Source organism: Pterocles gutturalis, unplaced genomic scaffold (assembly GCF_000699245.1).
Source record: "Pterocles gutturalis isolate BGI_N339 unplaced genomic scaffold, ASM69924v1 scaffold10776, whole genome shotgun sequence".
NCBI lineage: Eukaryota > Metazoa > Chordata > Aves > Pterocliformes > Pteroclidae > Pterocles > Pterocles gutturalis.
In genome coordinates, this window is record NW_010097847.1 from 67,756 (window position 1) to 86,414 (window position 18,659).

The 18,659-nt window shown below is 39.1% G+C and overlaps 1 protein-coding gene across 1 annotated transcript in view; it reads right to left on the minus strand.

The window, feature by feature from the left end:
* LOC104471415 (sodium/hydrogen exchanger 9-like) overlaps positions 1-14,626 on the minus strand; it is a gene marked incomplete at its 3' end in the record, with an annotated part of 80,367 nt that extends 65,741 nt beyond the window's left edge. The window contains exons 1-2 of the mRNA XM_010086755.1: positions 14,351-14,626; positions 14,117-14,223 (exon numbers count right to left, since the gene is read on the minus strand). Coding sequence (XP_010085057.1) covers positions 14,117-14,223; positions 14,351-14,626 — 383 coding nt within the window. The remainder of the gene's footprint in view (positions 1-14,116; positions 14,224-14,350) is intronic.
* Between the last annotated feature and the right edge of the window lie 4,033 nt (positions 14,627-18,659).

Genomic DNA, 18,659 nt, shown 5'->3' on the forward strand with positions numbered 1-18,659 from the left:
GGGTGCCCCTGCTCATGGCAGGGGGGGTGGAACTAGATGATCTCTAAGGTCCCTTACAACCCAAACCATTCTGTGATTCTATGATTCTATGATCTTCAACAATCCATTTAATAGATATATGTTTAAAAACAATCTGTTAAAAAGTTGTAAATAAGTCAAAGGGCCAGTGTTTCTGAATTTCCTCCAGAATGTTTCTGTCCCACTAGAAGGCATTCCCAACCCAGTGCTCACTGTTGACACAGAGTAGGCTATTGACAAAAATCAAGGTAAAAATATTAGGGGCTCTGAATCTATTTAATAGGATGGTACTTCCATCTCTCTGATTCCTGTCTCTGAAATAATATTTTTTACTTTAGTTTATACTAATGTAGAATTATAATTTTTTTTAAAAAATATTATTTTGAATATCAGAACTGAGATTTTCAAGGCTGCATAAAGGAAATAAAAGCTGAGTTACAAATCAGGGTAACCTTAATTTCCAATGTGGCTTTGAAAATCTTTAAAATACACTTGAAAAGTAATTTTATTTCATATACTTTTTTTTCATCTTGTTTTTAATCTATATTGTAAATTTTCTGGGAAAGTTTAAAAAAAATTATTTTGAATATCAGAACTGAGATTTTCAAGGCTGCATAAAGGAAATAAAAGCTGAGTTACAAATCAGGGTAACCTTAATTTCCAATGTGGCTTTGAAAATCTTTAAAATACACTTGAAAAGTAATTTTATTTCATATACTTTTTTTTCATCTTGTTTTTAATCTATATTGTAAATTTTCTGGGAAAGTAGTTGCCTCTTAAACTGTGGGACCGGACCTTTATCTTTGTGTTCTATGCGATACTTCTCTGATAATAACCATTCTAAAGTAACTGCTATTTTCTGTCTGGATTTTGCATTTGTACTGCAAAGTGTGCATCATTTAGAATACTGTATTAGCCACTTTAGATATTGTCTTTTATTTTTCCCCAAATGAAGTAGCAAGTAGTATTCTGTGGAACAAAAAGATTGAGGCACAGATTTATGAAAGGACTTAGATAGGAGATTTCTACTTATGTTGAAAATCTGAATCCTCAGAGCTGCTGCCTTAGAGCCCTACTACACTTAATTTTCATCCATAAAGCCTCTTAACTCCCAACAAACCTGTTCTGGGGGGGCTTGTCCAGCACTGTGTAATGCGGGTACTGGTTGTCTAAAGAGCCTTTGGGATTCACAAACTAGTGAATGACCACCTCGCCAGTGAGGTCTGTTAGAGAGATACTGAGACCTGGCCCTCAGAAAACCAAAAGCTGAATGGAAAAGAGGTGGTTCTGCTTCGCAGCCCCTTTTCACTCAACTCTAACAGAGCAAGATGTGAGCCCCAGATTCAAAACCCTGCTCCACCTTGTTCACTTTCTTAATTTTTCCTAGATACTAAGAACATTCTAAAGAGAGATTCTAGGTTCCCAGTACCTAGAAGCTGCTCCACCTTGTTTATCACTAGCCATTATTCATTAAACCAACCAGCTAGAAAGTGCATGAATGTGAAAGTGTGATGTGGTATCAGGTGATTTGTGTGCTCACCCTGGGTGATGGAAGTCTGAGCCTGAGCCTACACTTTGAAGTCTAATTCTTTCCTGCTCTGTCCCTCCAGCTTTGTATAAGTAACCTGAAGCTACGGATTCTGCTAGGTGACAGTGTCCCAAACCATGTCTTTTTAGCATGTAGGAACAGATAACTGTTCAAGGAGCTACATTCAACCAATACAGAGCAGGGACTTGATTTGTGGTTGCCCTACCTCCTTATCAGCTTTTTACTGTCATGAATAAATATGCAAATTCAGCAATTTATTTGCATGATCAGAAACTAGATGACTAGAAACATTACACTTTAGAAAGAAATGGCAAGTAAATTTATCAGTAATAAACAGTCGCTGAAGAATTCTCAGTTGGACTTAGTGATGGAGTTAGATTTAGTGATGGTTTGGTACTGCAAATAACATTTGTGAATAACTGATTTAGTCATGGATTTGTAATATTAATGAATCAATACAATAGAAGAATAAAACTCAGATGAGCTTTGCTGCAGGAGAGCTGACATTTTCTACACCCAAATGTAATTTTTTGAAAGTGTGGGGAGGAGCCCATTAAGCTAGAGCAAGTATTTTGCCACTTCAACAGGAAAAGAAAATACAGTAATGTAATGAAACACAGGAGAATTCTGAATTTTCCAGATTATGCAAGTCTGGCACTTACAAAGTGCCTCATCTATAAAAAATGCTACATACAATGCTGTCACTACACAGTAGAGAGATACCATATAAATATTTGACTTGCTGAAGTAAGAATCATCTTCTGGGAAGCTGAGTTTTAACTACCGTAATTTCCAGTATGAAACAGCAAGTAGACCACATAAAATCTCAGTACAACAACACAAAATAAGCTTTAGACTGACAAAAAAATCAAAGTAAATAACAGGCAGTGAAGAACCAGAACAGAAATTCTGCTAGACTTTAGTGATTCTGAGCATTGAGTTGTCCTTACATTTTTGCAGCTGGTTTGAATTGAAGCTTGCCTCTGGGAAAAAACGGAGAAGAATATCTGTATGTAGAAGGTCCAGGTTTTTTACTACCACAGTTCTGCTGAGAGTAAGCTTTTATTGCCATGTGTTGAGGAAAGGAGTTTGGAGGGCACATTGACTGTCAGTACTGCTGGAAGTTTCCAGTGAATTGTTTATAAAGATGCTCTCTAGGAAGGCTACTCTGGGGTTGGGACATTCTTAAACAAGCTGCTCTTTAAATGTAGAGGGGAAAAAAGAGTCCTCTTTTAAGGACTTTACAGAGTAATTACTACACAAGAAACTATCTAAATGCTCAGGAAGAGTGTTAGATGCAGCTCAACAGAAGCCCATTTTTTTTCAAGAGTTTCCTTTAGCAACAGCTGGTTTTAAGAAGGGATCTAAAAAGAGATAGTGACACTGCTTTGGGGGTTTTTGGGAAGCTCTTGTCAGAAAATTCTAAATAGTAAAACTTCTATCCAGCACACTGCTAGTGAAAGAGAGATAATTTGTTGTTTTAAAGTAAAGGCAAGTGGGATATGTCTGATGCAGAATAGAATGGGTAGGCTGGAGGAAAGATGCAAAGAAAGAAGCTATCAAGGGTCTGTGAGAACTATTTTAACAGAAGCATTGTGAACAGCCACAAATGGGATCAGACCATGTCTGTCAAGACAGGAAAGATGAAAGCCTGGCAAGAGTTTTAGCCACATGGGTGGATGAGAAAGGCCAAAGGATAAGAAACATCTCAGTAAGCAGCATACCCAACATCTAAACACACAACAGAAGGCTGTACTGTACCTAAATGCAACTGGTGAAAAAGCAGCTGAAATTACCAGCGTTTCTGGGAACGCACGACAACATGGTTTGCAAAAGAACCGTTGAGAGGGGCTATATACACGTGAACTTTGAACAAAGAGGGACAAGATGACAATGTCAGGCAGGGTAACTTTGCATAAGGTAGCTTAGGTATGTGTGAGATGAAACAAATACAAGTTGAAATAAATCCTGTAAATCTCTCGTGGTTAAAATACACCTGAATGGTGCAGTCACGTAAGAAAAGTCGTGCTGAGCTTTGCTTCATAAAAAATTCTGGCCAAATCTTCAGCTTGCATAAACTGGCATCATAGCACCTATCCTGCACCTATGCTGCTTCTTTCATAAGTGACTGTATCATCACATAGAAGCTGAGAAGAAAACCTATCAGCTCTAAAATTATCTAATCTTAATTTAAAGTAGAGGGCATAATTAGAGTGTAGCAGAAACTGTTAAGTGAAGATGTACAATATATACACCGTATCCTCAATGCAGACAGCCCCATCTGCCTGATGATTTTATCAGCGGTTGTATTTTCTTCAGTTTTGTTATTCACGGCAACATCATTGCTGAATCTCATTGCTAACGGTCTTTATTGTGTTAAAGGTTTAAAAAGCATAATTCCAGATTTAAAGTGTTTGTGCAGTTGTGCTGTGTAGCATCAATGAGACTTGCAATTTAAATCTTTCTTGCCAAATATGTTTTCTAATCTGCAGAGCATTTTTCATCACATATTTTAACTCTCTAAAGAATCTTACTCTATCTAGACATGATTATCTTGTAGCCTGAAGCCAGCTGAACATAGCTACAGATTGTAATCATGCAAGCAAAGGATGAAAAAAACCCGAGTCGTATTTCTTTCTTTTCACAAGGAATAGCAGTATTAGTAAGCCAACAATAGGAAAAGTAGATTATTTTATTCGTGTTCATGTACAAAGTAACATAGTGATTGATATCACAACAGTAATAAAGTCACTAGTCAGAATTTGAAATGTATGCTGAAAAACATAAATAGTAGAGATGAAAATGAAATACTCCTTCCTTTATTCTGATCTTTCTATCATAGCAATATATTCCATTTTATTCATGTTCATGTACAAAGTAACATAGTGATTTGATATCACTACAGTAATAAAGTCACTAGTCAGAATTTGAAATGTATGCTGAAAAACATAAATAGTAGAGATGAAAATGAAATACTCCTTCCTTTATTCTGATCTTTCTATCATAGCAATATATTCCTCTAACTTTTTCTATACAGTGGAATGCTTCACATCAAATGTTTTGGCTACAGTGATTCATTATTTCAAAGTGCTCTATGTTCTCATATATTCTTCTTTTTGGCATCTTTTAAATCAGTTTTGTCACTAGAAAGGGTGTTATCATGGGTTTTTCTTCAATAAATCATTTGCTAACTAATCAAAGCAAGAGAAAACCTCAGTGAAGTGTCGCAGGTAACAGTAAAACAACGATGAATTTCCCTTAAGCTGTTCTGTATAAATCGCTCAAGAAGAAAACCCCTTTGGCTATAGAAATAACTGGAAAAACAGAAAAGAAACTGGCTTTACAAATGCACTGCATACCTAGTTACCTGAGGCACAATGACTGCTCAACAGCTGAGTATTAGAACTATTTGGATAGTTTTAGCATCTATAGATCTGACAAACAGTTCAAGTGAGCACAGCTGTGCTCCTGGCAGCACATGAGGTGATGTAAGAAGTGCCTTCGCTTAATATTTCCCAGTGAGCAATGGAAAACATCTACCACAACGATTTATTTATTAGTCACAGATTATCTTCTGTTTGCTTCTTAAATCAGGAGTTTTGATGTGAAGGGATAATGGAGAGAAACACACTCTGCACCTCAGAGGTATGATGTGTGTGGGTATGAGTGACAAAGGCTGCATTTCGGTAACTGTGGTACTAATAGGGGGCTTAGCTCGTTAGATATTCCTGTGGTATTGGACTTTTGGGAAAGTGCTGGCTGTTTGGAGTTATTCAAACAACCAGGCAAATGATCCTGAATGTGGATGAAAAAAAGCCAGCCCAGGTCTCTTTATCAGTCAATTTGGGAGCCACTGGTAACAGCAGTGATCTGAAACATGCTTCAAAATGTTTATCTTGGGTTCTACAACCCACCTTTACTGGTACAGGACCAAAGTGGGAGACTGAAACTGGGACAGTTCAATGGGAACACATGCAAACATACCCAGTTGTGGCTTCAGCAGGTGCCTGTGTGCACGATGGCAGCAGGGTCCTGTGCCAGTCTGTCACCACTGTAACGCTGAACGCAAGCTCAGATGTTACGGTGTTTGCTCTGTCTGCACCCTTTGCTGGTTTTCTACACAATTACAAGGCTGTCATGCCCGAGTAAGCTAAGTCCTTTGACTTAAGGAAAGACTAATCATATTTGTGTTTGGCATTTTAGGACTGGCTTGAATGAGACCGTGCAGAATGCCCGAGTGGTCAGACAGCTCGAGTGTCTGAACCTTTGCTTACTTAGAAACAACCTCCTATGGAGTTGTGCTCAAGAAAGTAAAGAATTGCTAGACTTCAGTATGAGTTTTATTTTGGTTAGTCTTCTGTAGTACATTTGACCAGGGCAAGTATCTATTGAGATATAGAGATGCTTTCCTTTAAAATGGAAATAGCATTTTGCCTGGGTTCGATATTTCAAGATGCAACTGTAGATTTTTGCTAAGTAATGCTAACAATGTAGGAAAAGTAAGGGAGGAGTGAAAAAAAGGGAGTAAGATGTGGACATACGTGAGTTAAAAAGTTAGTTGAGGTCACCAGACATAGCTGTAAACTGTCAATAGATGATATTTTAGGTTTTTGGGGGGTTTTGTTTTTTTTTTTAAAGCCTCTTTTTTCAGACTGGCTTTCAAATAGCCCTTAGTGTACTATAGTTTTACAACATTTTGTATCAAAGACGTACCAATTCACCACAGGTCACAACTGCACAATATTATTTAATGCATTTTAAATGTTCCTCTAATGAGTATAATACAGCTTCAGGATCCCTGTGTTCCTGAGCTCCATTTAAATCAGAGCCATTATGCATTATATACATAAAAACCTGAATCTCTTTGCAATGAAAAAGCTGCACTTGATCTTTGAGTGATGACTAAAATCTCATAATTACTTGGGCAAATGAGCCATGAAAAACTGTCAGCTGTACTCTGTCCAAATCATAGTGCCACTGAATATTTTATTGCACTACAAAGATTTAAACATTACATCAAGATTTACTTTAGACAGTATTATTAATTGAGAGACCCTCCAATACACACTGAGTAACTGACAATCTTACATGCATATTTTGAGACAGCTACCCTCATATCCATAAAAATAAAATCTAAAAAAATCGCACATAAGATATTTCAGATACAACAACGGTAGATTATTGTAGAAATGCCTAAATCACTGCTGTACAAAAGGTGGTGGAATTCTAAGAAAAAATATTAGTGACACTAAGAGACTTCCATATGAAAAGAGAAGGACTGAAAATACCTAGTTTGCAGAGGGAAAGCAAGATAGTGACAAGGTATTACCTACAGGAGTTGAAAACATTGTAATTAAATGTCAGTAATTCTGTGTTCTCAGACTACACAACTGTTGTCACGTACTGAACTAAAACATGAAGTCAGGGTGTCAGGTAAATCAGATTCACTAATTAATTGGCTAATTTATTCAGTCAGCAGTTAATTCAGTTCACCAATGAGTTATTTCCATGATTACCATTATTATAGCAATCATAACATGCAAGGTTTTCTTTACCTACGAGATGTCAACATCCTGAAGAATTTAGACTGGTCAAAACATTATAGATTTTTTTTAAGTTCAAGAAAAACTGTTGCAGACAATTATAAAATTACCTTCTATAAAAGAACTAACTTTCTGGTTCTCAGCTGAGTGAGTGCTTTGTATTCTGAAATGTGAAGACCCCTAATCCCATCTCATTATCAATATTAATGTCTGACTTTAATAAAGACTCTGCTAAATCCATGCCTTTAACAACATCTGATAGCATTAAGTATCACAGATTAGCTACAGACCAAGAACAAAAGTTTCTATCTGTTTTCTTCACCTTTGATCAGCTTCAAATGTAATATAATTGAGTATTACCTCATTATTATATTGACAGAGGAATATATGAGGATCATTTTGTCTTGTCTTTTCAACCTCAAGAATATTCCCTGTGTCAAAAAAACTTATATCAGTTTTCTTCAGAACTCTATGTAACAGCAGAATCCTACTTTCAGAAATAGGTTTCAGGACAGCTGAGAATGTTAGTATAAAAGACCTGTCTAGGGAAAGTCTTCAGACCTCATGGACCTGAATGATTAAAAGAAAAAAAAAGTCTGATTCAGCAGAAATTTGGAAGAAAAGTATTTTGAGTCAAAAAAGTGAGAACCAATAACGTTCCAAACTCCTCCAAGTACAGAAACATCGCTAAATACTAACCTGCTATCAGTCTATGTGGAAGACAGACTCATACTTCTGGTTATTATTCACTCTGAACTAATTAATGAATAATTCAGCTGTTCTCTAAATTTCAGAATGAAAACCCCACAAAGATTCTGAAGCAGCAATATTTTTGCCCCACATTTAAAAATACAGTTTAAATATTGAATTTTACATATAAAATATGAAAATATTTGCATTTAATCTTTCACATCTAAATACATAAATTCCATAATCTTATGTTTGCAAGGACCTGTGACAGTAGCTTTTCACTGCAGTACCTGATGTTCCCTTTAAATGAGCTTGTATTACCACTAAGATAATTATAATCAGTTTGTGATTTCAAAGTAATGTAAATCAGATTAGAGAATACCCTGCTGTAAAACAGGCATGAAATGAACTATAGAGAAACATGTTTGAAACCATTTCAACATTTTCATTGGATTATCTCAGTCAAATAGTGACACAAGTGCTCAAGAACAAAGAAAAGAGGACTATTCATACCCATGTCATAAGTGGAGATTGTCAGGTACCCTGGATAGACATTTAATTTATAGTGCAGTTTTAAATATTTTTTTTGATTAAACAGTTGAATCTTTTTAGGACAGACAGTGACCTTGTTAAGGCTCGAGAATTTTCAGGTATCTACCCGGGCTGGGTTTAATCTCCCACAGAAATAAGGGACACTTAAGAATATCAGCCCCGAGTTTCATGTTTCTAAATTAGGGTGTGGTTATCTCTTGGGATATGGTTCAGTCTTGTGCCAGATTTTCTTCCTGAGTAACTGAAATCCAAAAATTAGACCTCTGAAAGTCTGAGAATCTCTGTAAGTGTGTAGATGGGAAAACAAACCCATCCAACCCTTAAAAAACATTTTAAGTTTGGTTTTGTTTTTTAAACAGCATCCTTGCTATAGAAAACAGGGATGGAGGAGAATGGCAAGATCTCTTTGTCCAAGCTAGCTCCTGTTTCTAGGGATATGAGTATTAATGTGCAATGATGTACACTGGTCAAGTGAAAACGACCATCTTTTTTTGTTGGAAAAAAAAAAAAAATTGACTGAATAACAGGCATACAGCTAGGTCTAATGTGACACAAAACTAGTGTGATAAACTTTCAGAAACAGGAACATTCTAGGCCAGTAAATAACTTCTCAGGGTGAAAGTATTTGTCCTGATATGATTCAGAATGAGTCAGCAGGACACAAGGTTCAAAACAGTTACTTAACTTGTGGCAAACAGGTTATCTCCTCCTTATACTTCTATCCTTAACTGGTGCGCCAGATAGAAATATTCTTTTACTATATTAAATATAAAAGCGGAGTCCCAAAGAAGCCCACTATTGTGCTACTGTATTTTTTTAAACACTCTTATTTAATAGGTTTGTGGCTTCTGAAGTTGTAATAATACAAAATTTGACAAATACCAGTATCCTATAAAGAAACTGAGTCTGCAGTTATGAGTCTGTAGTATTATGAGAATTGTATCTTCCCCACCCTGATTACATTACTGTATGATGCAGATTACATTGGTCAGTAGGTACACAAATATTTTGATCAGATCTTTCACACAGTGTTGTTGGTTCTGCTCCATAGAACATAGCTCTTTCTTCATTGTAGTTTTGTTATTTTTATACCAAAATGCATCAAATATGCATCTGTTACAACACTTCTTTAATTATGATAATGACAATGTTGTGCTGAAGATCTGACTTCTCTCTGATGCCACAAAATGTCAATGGCAAAGACAGTTCAGTCAGTTACCACTGACCACTGGGAATGGCAGAAGAGTGAATACTGGGCAACTAGAAATAAGATGACTAGTGTTTCCCCATTCTGTGTCCATCCCAGTCCCTACTCCTCAGGCAGCCTCAGCGAGCGGTTTATGCCAGTAACTGGCCTGAAAGAAGGTTCCAAAAGCTTCTGTCAGATTGGTTGCCAAAAATATCTACCTTCAGCCTCAAGAGGAATTTAAACGAACTTGCTCCAGCCTTTTCACAGAAAAGCCCTTGGGGCAAAGCCTAATAATAACCAAACACATGGCAGGTTAGGCAACTGGTCTTTGTGCAGAGTGTGAGGGATGGGATTAGAGAAGTCATTCCCTAAGCCTCTGCTTTTAAGTATGTTTAAAAGCAACTGACAAGTTCAAGGTAATGAATGACAACGCAAATGAAAACCTCCTGTCCAGGCTACCAAGAATATACTAGATATTCAGAGTGCCTGCTGCTTTTCGTCACAGCTGTACCATACCAGAGTGATACCACTCAGGGAGGTGGTAGATGCCCTGTCCCTGAAAACATTCAAGATCAGTTGGATGGGGCCCTGGGCAACCTGATCTAGTGGAAGATGTCCCTGCTTACGGCAGGTGGGTTGGACTAGATGACCTTTAAAGGTCCCTTCCAACCCAAACTATTCTATGATTCTATGATCCATAAACTTCTTCCTCACAGGCTTTAGCCCTGTAAAAAGCCCTATGTATAAATTATTTTTTTCTTTTAATCAAGTTCATACTGCATGAACCCCAGCCACAGAGCAGTTCATTCATGGCTCTATCCTATACCTATGCTCCTCACTGATAACAACCCAGGATAAGTCCCATTTAAGCTTAGGAATTGCCAGGAAATTTGGTTCGTTATTGCTAGTAGAAGGTAGTAGGCAGAAGTTAGTGCTTGTTCCTTCTGGTTTGTAGGATATAAACCTATGGGAACCTGTAGGATATATGACTGAACTTCTGGCATAAATCTACAGATGTGTCAAGATTTGCTTCACTCCCTCTCCAGTTTCTCATTTTCTTTCCCCTGAAGGCAGAACAACCTTCTAAACAATTGTATTTTATTTTACTAGCACTAGGGTCTGATTAAGAAGACTTAGGCAGACACAAGCCAGATGTATAAAAGAGAGTTTTACCACAGCATATCTGAATAATTTGTGGAAGTAACATCTTTAAGATAGATTGACTCTATGCATCTCATGCAGGGCACACTTCTAAACTCCAAGGCTTGCACATGTCCATTTACAGGGCACACTATTCCTATTATGGTCTTCATAATAGTTGTGTGTCTTGCTTAACAAATAAAATTTCCCATTCTACAGGATGAGGTTTGCCAATCTTTAAAATCTAAAGGTACTACTGTAGCTTTTAGTTGAAATGACAAAGTGGAAAATTTCCTTAAATGTTTCCTGGGTGAGGCAAGTGAATGATAATTAAATTGATTAAATGCAAATGCACTTGTGAGGTATTGGCTGCTTTCACATGGAAAATTTACTTTGTAAACACATGAAGACTAAATGTTTTTAATGAGAAAAGATTGAGATATTTGTATAAAAGATTTTGACTTTGGATCAGTTCCAACATAGTGACAGTAGATTACAGGGGATGTAATTCTTAAATGTGTATGTGAAAACATCAAACCAGGGGACAAATAATTTTTGCTTAACTCATGTGAATTACATATCAAATTAAATACAAAGATGAATAAGGCAAGCATATGTGATTTGGCTAGTTGAAAATAACACAAAAACCCTGTTGTGTCTCCTTTTATTCGCTTGCTCAGATTGACTATTGCTCCCAGACACTGATTTTTCTCAATAGGGTGTAAATGTGGAGTAACTGCAAAAATAACTTTGGAGTTACTTCGCTATAGTGAGCATGACTGTCAGTCCCTGACACCACCCGAACATGTTTTGTATGTTTTATTGATCTTCGAATACTTAAAGAGCTTGGAGAAAGAGTCTCCTTTTCTTTTCTAGGCATGAACAGTTCTGTCAGATGAATGATACAAACATTTGACAGTCAGTAAACTAAATCGTGTGATACAATGCTTTATAAGACACAGTGTTGAACCAAGGGCTAACAAGGAGGCAGCAGAGCTGGACCTTAGAAGTAATGAATCACAGAATCACAGAATCACAGAATGTTAGAGATTGGAAGGGACCTCGAAAGATCATCTAGTCCAATCCCCCTGCCGGAGCAGGAACACCTAGATCAGATCACACAGGAACGCATCCAGGCGGGCTTTGAATGTCTCCAGAGAAGGAGACTCCACAACCTCTCTGGGCAGCCTGTTCCAGTGCTCTGTCACCCTCACTGTAAAGAAGTTTTTCCTCATATTCAAGTGGAACCTCCTATGTTCCAGCTTGAACCCATTGCCCCTTGTCCTATCACTAGATGTCACAGAGAAGAGCCTGGCTCCATCCTCCTGACACTCACCCTTCACGTATGATCTGTCACGAATGATCTGTCCTCACCTCTACTATGTCCATTGCACACATGAGCTATTTGACAATGTGCCAATTCTGTGCTGTTTCAGCCACCTCCTTTTCCTATAGGGATCTTTAACCTGGCCAGGTTACAACACTTCTGTGCTGGGTGTTGGAAACAAAGAGGCTGTATCAGACCTGAGAAGCCAGTACTAAGCTTAAATGACCTTAAATTTCCAGGTTTGTGAAGGCAGAACAACAGTACTGATTGGTAGAAAAAGCAAGTGCAGCTTACTCAGATTCAGGGTAAATTTATAAACGTGTCACATTGTCCAGTTACGTTTGCATCAGAATGTAGCACTCGCTCAATAGTGCTTATTACTCCGATAAAGCATATAGAACAGGGAATGGGAAATACAGCCTACAATCAAAACTGCGGGGGAAGGCTGGGTGAGAAAAACACAGTGTAGTTATTATGGCTAAAGCTAGTAAGGACTTGGGGCAAATGTCACTATTCCTGCAAAAGTGTGCCATGGGATCTTTACACATGCATTATTCAGAGTTTTATGTTCTTATAGAAGCAGTTACGCTTGCCTGTTCTGATGGGCAGTATTCTGTTAGAGGTGAAAGGAGTATTTACTGAACCACTGACACTGCTGTATTCTGTTTCATGTGCGACAGCATCAGCTTCAAAAATTCTTACCATAGCCCTCTCCTGATGTGGGCCAGGACATGGGTGGAGTTCAGTGTCTGTATAGTCATGCACTGCAATCAGACATAGATTTGACAAGAGGATGGAAACATTTTTCCAGCAATAGGACTGATTAGGCATTCACAGCTAGAGCTGAAGCACTGTAGAAATGCAAATAGATTTGTTCCCTGTAATGGCAGCAATTACTACTTTGCTTCATCCTATAGCTGGATCAAAGCAGAGAGAAAAGGACTGGCATTTCTGCACACTAGAATTGCTCCTTTGTTATTTCGTGCTCCCAGGTTTTTATGTATAGTGGACAAAGTACCCAAGAATGCACTGTGGAGTAGCCTTTTAGGGATGGAATAATGAGCTACATGTTCTAATAGCTGTTTTCTTCCTCTGATTTCTGGGCCTCCATGATCTACTCTTTCATTTCATGACTCCAAAGATCAGATAAAGATTATATTAATAAATGAGCAAGACTGAAGAATGTTCCCTTCTTGGAAGGACGCGACTATAAATTACCTGATAGCACATGATGGAGCATTGCCTACTATGAACTATGGTAACTTTTGGTCGTGACATTACACAGCAGCTGTAGCCAAATTTGTTTAACACACAAACACAGTTATACAGAGTATCTCTTTAGACTTCACTGTAAGCTGTAAATTGCAAACATATATTTTTTTTTTCCTGTTTAATCTCATACGGACAATTGAGTACTCAAAATGCCAGCTTCAGTTTTACCATAGGTTGAACCACGGTTCATGGGATACTGTTCATATCACGTTAGAGAAGTCTTTCCTAAATCGGGCCAGGCCTCTACAGATGGGAAAAATTTTTCATACTACTCACAAAAGTAAAAAGTGCTTCAGAAGTAAGTAAACATTCACTGTTTTAGGCTGCCTGTTGGTATAGCTCCAAGTAATTAAGTTAGTTAGTATTTCTGGAATTTCTTAACAAAATTTTAAAAACTGGCCTTAAGATCTCTTCTTCCTGACATTTGGAGGTCTTGTTAACTTGTATATTACACTTTTCATATTACATTTCAGTTTTTTATGTACATGCACACGCACAGCATTCTTTTTTTCATAGCGATTTCTCCTCTACAATAATCACTGGTCTATGTTTTGGAGCACTGAAAGGGTTAGAGACATTACAGAATTACTCACACTCATCAAACACTTACTGAAGGCAACAGGCATTTAGGCTGTACAAGGAAATAACCATGACAATGTTTTTCTAGTAGCTGAATGTGCAGTAAAAACCAAAGAGAATATGAAAGGCAAAGCAGAAGAGCACAGCAGAGCTGTCTGCAGTTAAGCAATAGCACTAGCAGCAAGAGATCAGGGAATAAATCTTGATCCCACATGATGGCCGAGGAAGCCTCAGGTCTGGAAATGAATGTTAAATACCTGCTCAGCCGCACGAAGCTGCCGGGCTGCCGGGGAGCGAGCAGCAGCCCCCCAGCACCCCGAGTCCCTTTGTGAGCTGCACTTTGCCACCCTCTGCTGTCCAAATCCTGCCCAAGCAGCAGTTATCTTACAGATTTAGGACCTTACTTGAAGCAAATTGTGTTTTATGGGGTACATAACTATAAGAGTGGGCATCATTATCTTCCAGTAGCTTTTTACTTTGAAAAATGGTACCTGAGCTTGGCTCTGGGGTGTTCCCAGCTCCCAGTATAAACCCAGAAAGGGAGCCCTATGAATAAATTTGGTACATTCTGTTTGCCACATCTTTTTCAAATACTTCATCTGGCTGCAGCTGGGATGTGACACAGCATCAAAAGGACAGGCAGGATTCTGCACCCAAGCTCTGGGCCCAAAAGCCAATCTATTGCTACCATGCAGCACATGACTTTGACCCAGCCTGAGTCTCCTAGAATGGATTGTTTCCAGTTTTCCTGCTCTTCCCCATCCCATTGCGGCTTGAGCCTGAAGAACACCTGAGCCTTTTTTGTCCCAGAAAGGCTGTTTGTACCTGCTTTTGCTGATTGAAAATATTCTCAATCTCAAAATAATTTTAGTGAGTGTTAGAACTTCTGAAAAACAGATCCAGGAGGTCCATTTACATTCACTGAAGCTTGAATCTACTCAGTGGCATAGAAAGCAGAACTGCCTGCAACACCGTGCCAGGAGAAAAAGCACAGATGAAAGGAGGAATCACAGCACTAAGGATTTTACATTTCCCTTGCACTTTGATGTGCAGCTCTCACTCCCCTCCCTACCCGAAGCAAGCTAACACCATGGTGTGTGACTACATGCTTCTAAGTGGTTGAATCTGCCTCCAGGCACTCTTTTGCTAGTCTTCCTTGCTACATTTGAAAGATCATCTGCCTCCCCAGCATCTGTTCATGAGTGATGACGATCAATGCTAAGAGAAAGGGCATCCCAATGGCAATTTTATCAACTGGAAATCATACATGAGGCTTTCAAAATGGGATAGCAGGAGGAAATTAAGAATAGGTTAGACTATAATGAACAAGCAGATCAAAGAAGTGAGAGAGAGGGGAAAGTAACTCAGATGTCTTTTTAGAGGCAGAAGGCCCTGCAGAAAAAGAAGTATGGAGGCACAAATATCTCAGCACAGCATCTTGGCACTGCACTGTTACACATTCCCTTGAGACAGGGGCTTATATAGTATCACTACGGACAGAAGAGAGCATCCCAGCAGGGATACTGACTGAATAACACTGCAGTGTTTCCATCCCCAGCATGTTCAAAAAACACCAAGAGATAAATAATAAGTGCTCAAACAAGCCTTTTACTAAATGACATAGTTTGTATTCTTTGGATTTTCAGCTTTTAGTTTGCAGTTGGATCATGTTTTCCAGTATTTCTTCATAATGAGGCATTAAAAATAATTAAATATGAGGTTTTTGAACAACAAGAACATCCTCAAGTGTGGCACTTCAGTTAAAATATCAAAGACAATGCAGTTTGCCAATAAAGCCAGGTTTGATAACACAGAGGTGTGAAATGGGTTGCCTGGCTTCAGCCATCTGTCCTGGCTGTTATCAAGGGTTTTTGTCCTTGCAACACAATGGGGTTAGTTGTTGTTGAAAAGAGATATGTGTGCAGAGTTTGAATAATTAATTATTACAAAGCAGAAGCCACCCAGAGGCCAGTACCTAATGAACAGAGGAAGAACACAGAGATAAAAAATAATTTTTAACAGTATGGCTACAGACCCCTTGTTTAGAGCCCATGACAAGCTAACCTCCCCATCTGGCATTTTTTTCTCCTCAGCAGAGAAGCCCTTCCTGAGGCTTTTTAAGCAGAGGGGAGTATTATCTGAGAAGCTTTGTGGAACTGTTTGTCCTTCATAAAGCATTTGTGGGCAATTATTGGGAAATGTGGTACTGCTACCAGTGTGCTCTGTTCATGTGGAAGCACTCTGCCTGGATGCTTCACGGCTTTCTCAGGTCAACCTAAGGGAAGGACAGCCTGTTTTAAAGAATCCATGAGAAAAACTGGAATTTGTCCTTACATTATATTGAACATTTTTATCTTTAGAACCTGATGGCTTTTTGTCTCTACCTTGCCCTGAAGCCTTTGAACTGACAATTCAGCCAGAGAATGAAGGTGAACACTGTGAAGGAACGAAGTCTGAATAGCTTACAAACCTTGGGGGACCATTGCCAGCTGTCCTGTTAGGCTGTGCTTTCTCCTGGCTAGACCCTAACACACATGGACATGTATTTGAGCCCTACAGATTTTTACCAACAGGCACCTGTTCTCAGGGCAAACACTGAAACCAAAGGTACCCTCCCCTCATGATGAGCTTTGATCACCAGTTGACGATGCTCTCCTTGCTACTCTGATAGCACATTGGTTTGTTATCCTGGCTTTGTGTTGGGTTTGTGTGGCAAGGTTTTGGGAGCAGGGGGGCTAGAGGGGTGGTTTCTGTGAGAAGCTGCGAGAAGCTTCCCCTACATCCGATAGAGCCTGTGCCACTGCAGCCGTGGAGGGTAACGGCAGAGCAGCCCGGGGTGGACCCCATGCTGGAGCAGGTGGATGTTCCCAAAGGAGGTGGTGACCCTGCGGGAAGCCCACACTGGAGCAGTCCATGAACAACTGCAGCATGTGGGAAGGACTCACGTTGGTGAAGTTCATGGAGGACTGTCTCCCGTGGGAGGGACCCCATGCTGGAGCAGAGGAAGGGTGTCAGGAGCCCTCCCCCTGAGGAGGAAGGAGCAGCGGACACATGTGTGATGAACTGACCATAACTCCATTTCCTGTCCCCCTATCCCACTGCAGGGAGGAGGCAGAGAAATCAGGAGTAAAGTTAATCCCAGAAAGAAGGGAGTGGTGGGAGGAAGGTGTTTTAAGAATTATTTTTTATTTGCTTATTATCCTGCTCTGATTTTGATTGATCATAAGTTAAACTAATTTCCCCAGGTTGAGTCTCTTTTGCCTGTGATGGTAATTCCTGAGTGATCTCCCTGCCAGGGGAAAAGTCTTGCTACCTGCTTCGCTCCCAGACACAGTTAAGAGAGAAACATGCTCCTTTACTACATGCATCACACATGTTTTCAGCTGGACTGTGGTGTGTGGGACACATGAGGGAGTGCCTGTGCACATCTGTGGCAGACCTGTTCCTAATTATATAAATTTCTTGTACGAGTGAAGTCCATGGACAGGACCACCTACTGCCTGTCCGATAACAACTGATATTGCCCTATAGTAATGTTAACGCATTGCAGGTTAATATGTCATTAATAGCTTAATCTATTATTTCATTTAAAAAAAATACATGCAATCCTTGTCATATATAAGAATTATACAGAATATCCACACCACTGAAGAGACGGTTTTGCAGCGAGAGAGAGTTACTTTATGTTACTTTATGTGTCTTGGCTCATTGGGAAAATATGACAAAATGTATGTCCTTACAATCATCATTAGATCTTAATTTTAGGCAGATTTAACTACTACCTTCTCTTCCCATTTATTTTTAAAGGAGTTGTGTGTTCACGAATGTGCCACTCTGATAGCCCCAAAGACAGAGAGCATCTGTTTGCCTATAAAGGAAATATATTTACAACATTCACTTCCACAAACTGCTCCCGAAAGACCGCTTCAGTCACACACTCAAGGGGCTAACAAGAGGATCAGTAATGTAAAACCCCTGTCATCTTGCCAAGATTACTAACGAGGCTGCAATTTGCCAATGAGTGGTTGCAATGGTAATGGGTTTTGCAGTCCACTTCTTTTACCAGAAGGACATTGTAACAACTAATTCAGGCTTCTGAGTTGCTTCCAAACCTGCAAGTGTTCCCATAACTAATGTAATTTCATTAGTGATGTCCTTAAATCACTGTGTCACGATTCCAGTAACTAAGTCCATACTTAGAAAACTGAGTGAAAACATTTGAAAAACAGGCTGATTATTAAGGTTCTGACATTTAGGTATACAGGACAACAATTTTAGCTAAAAGACTCTCTCATATCCATGACATCCCTAGTTTTCTAATAATAGTTAATCAGAATTGTTTAATTCACTGTGCTATCCAGAATCCTTGGGTAGACCACTGTTTGAAGGGCGACGTGTAAAGGACGGTGCTTGTCTGGTAACTCATAGCACCCCCTTACAGCCAGTGCTCGAAGTCGGACAAAAGAGAAGTGGGCGTCCTGACTCCTGCAGGCTTTGGCAGCTATTCCAGTCACACAGCAAACACGAGAGCTGGCACTAGCTCTGCCCGGTTTGGAATTGGAGCGTTGCCTCACTCCAGTTCTCCCAAATCTGGATGCCCCCATGCTGGGCCCCCAAGGTGGCTAGGTGCCCTCATCACTGACCTAGAGAAGAGCTCTGAATAGAAACCAGGCACTTGGAAGATTTTTGTTTGAGATAAAATGAAAAGTGTCTTTCCCTCCTTAATATTTTTTTTAATCACTTAAAAACTAACACAAAATCTGCCTTTGGATCAGCTTGACATTTCTCCCACCCACTTTA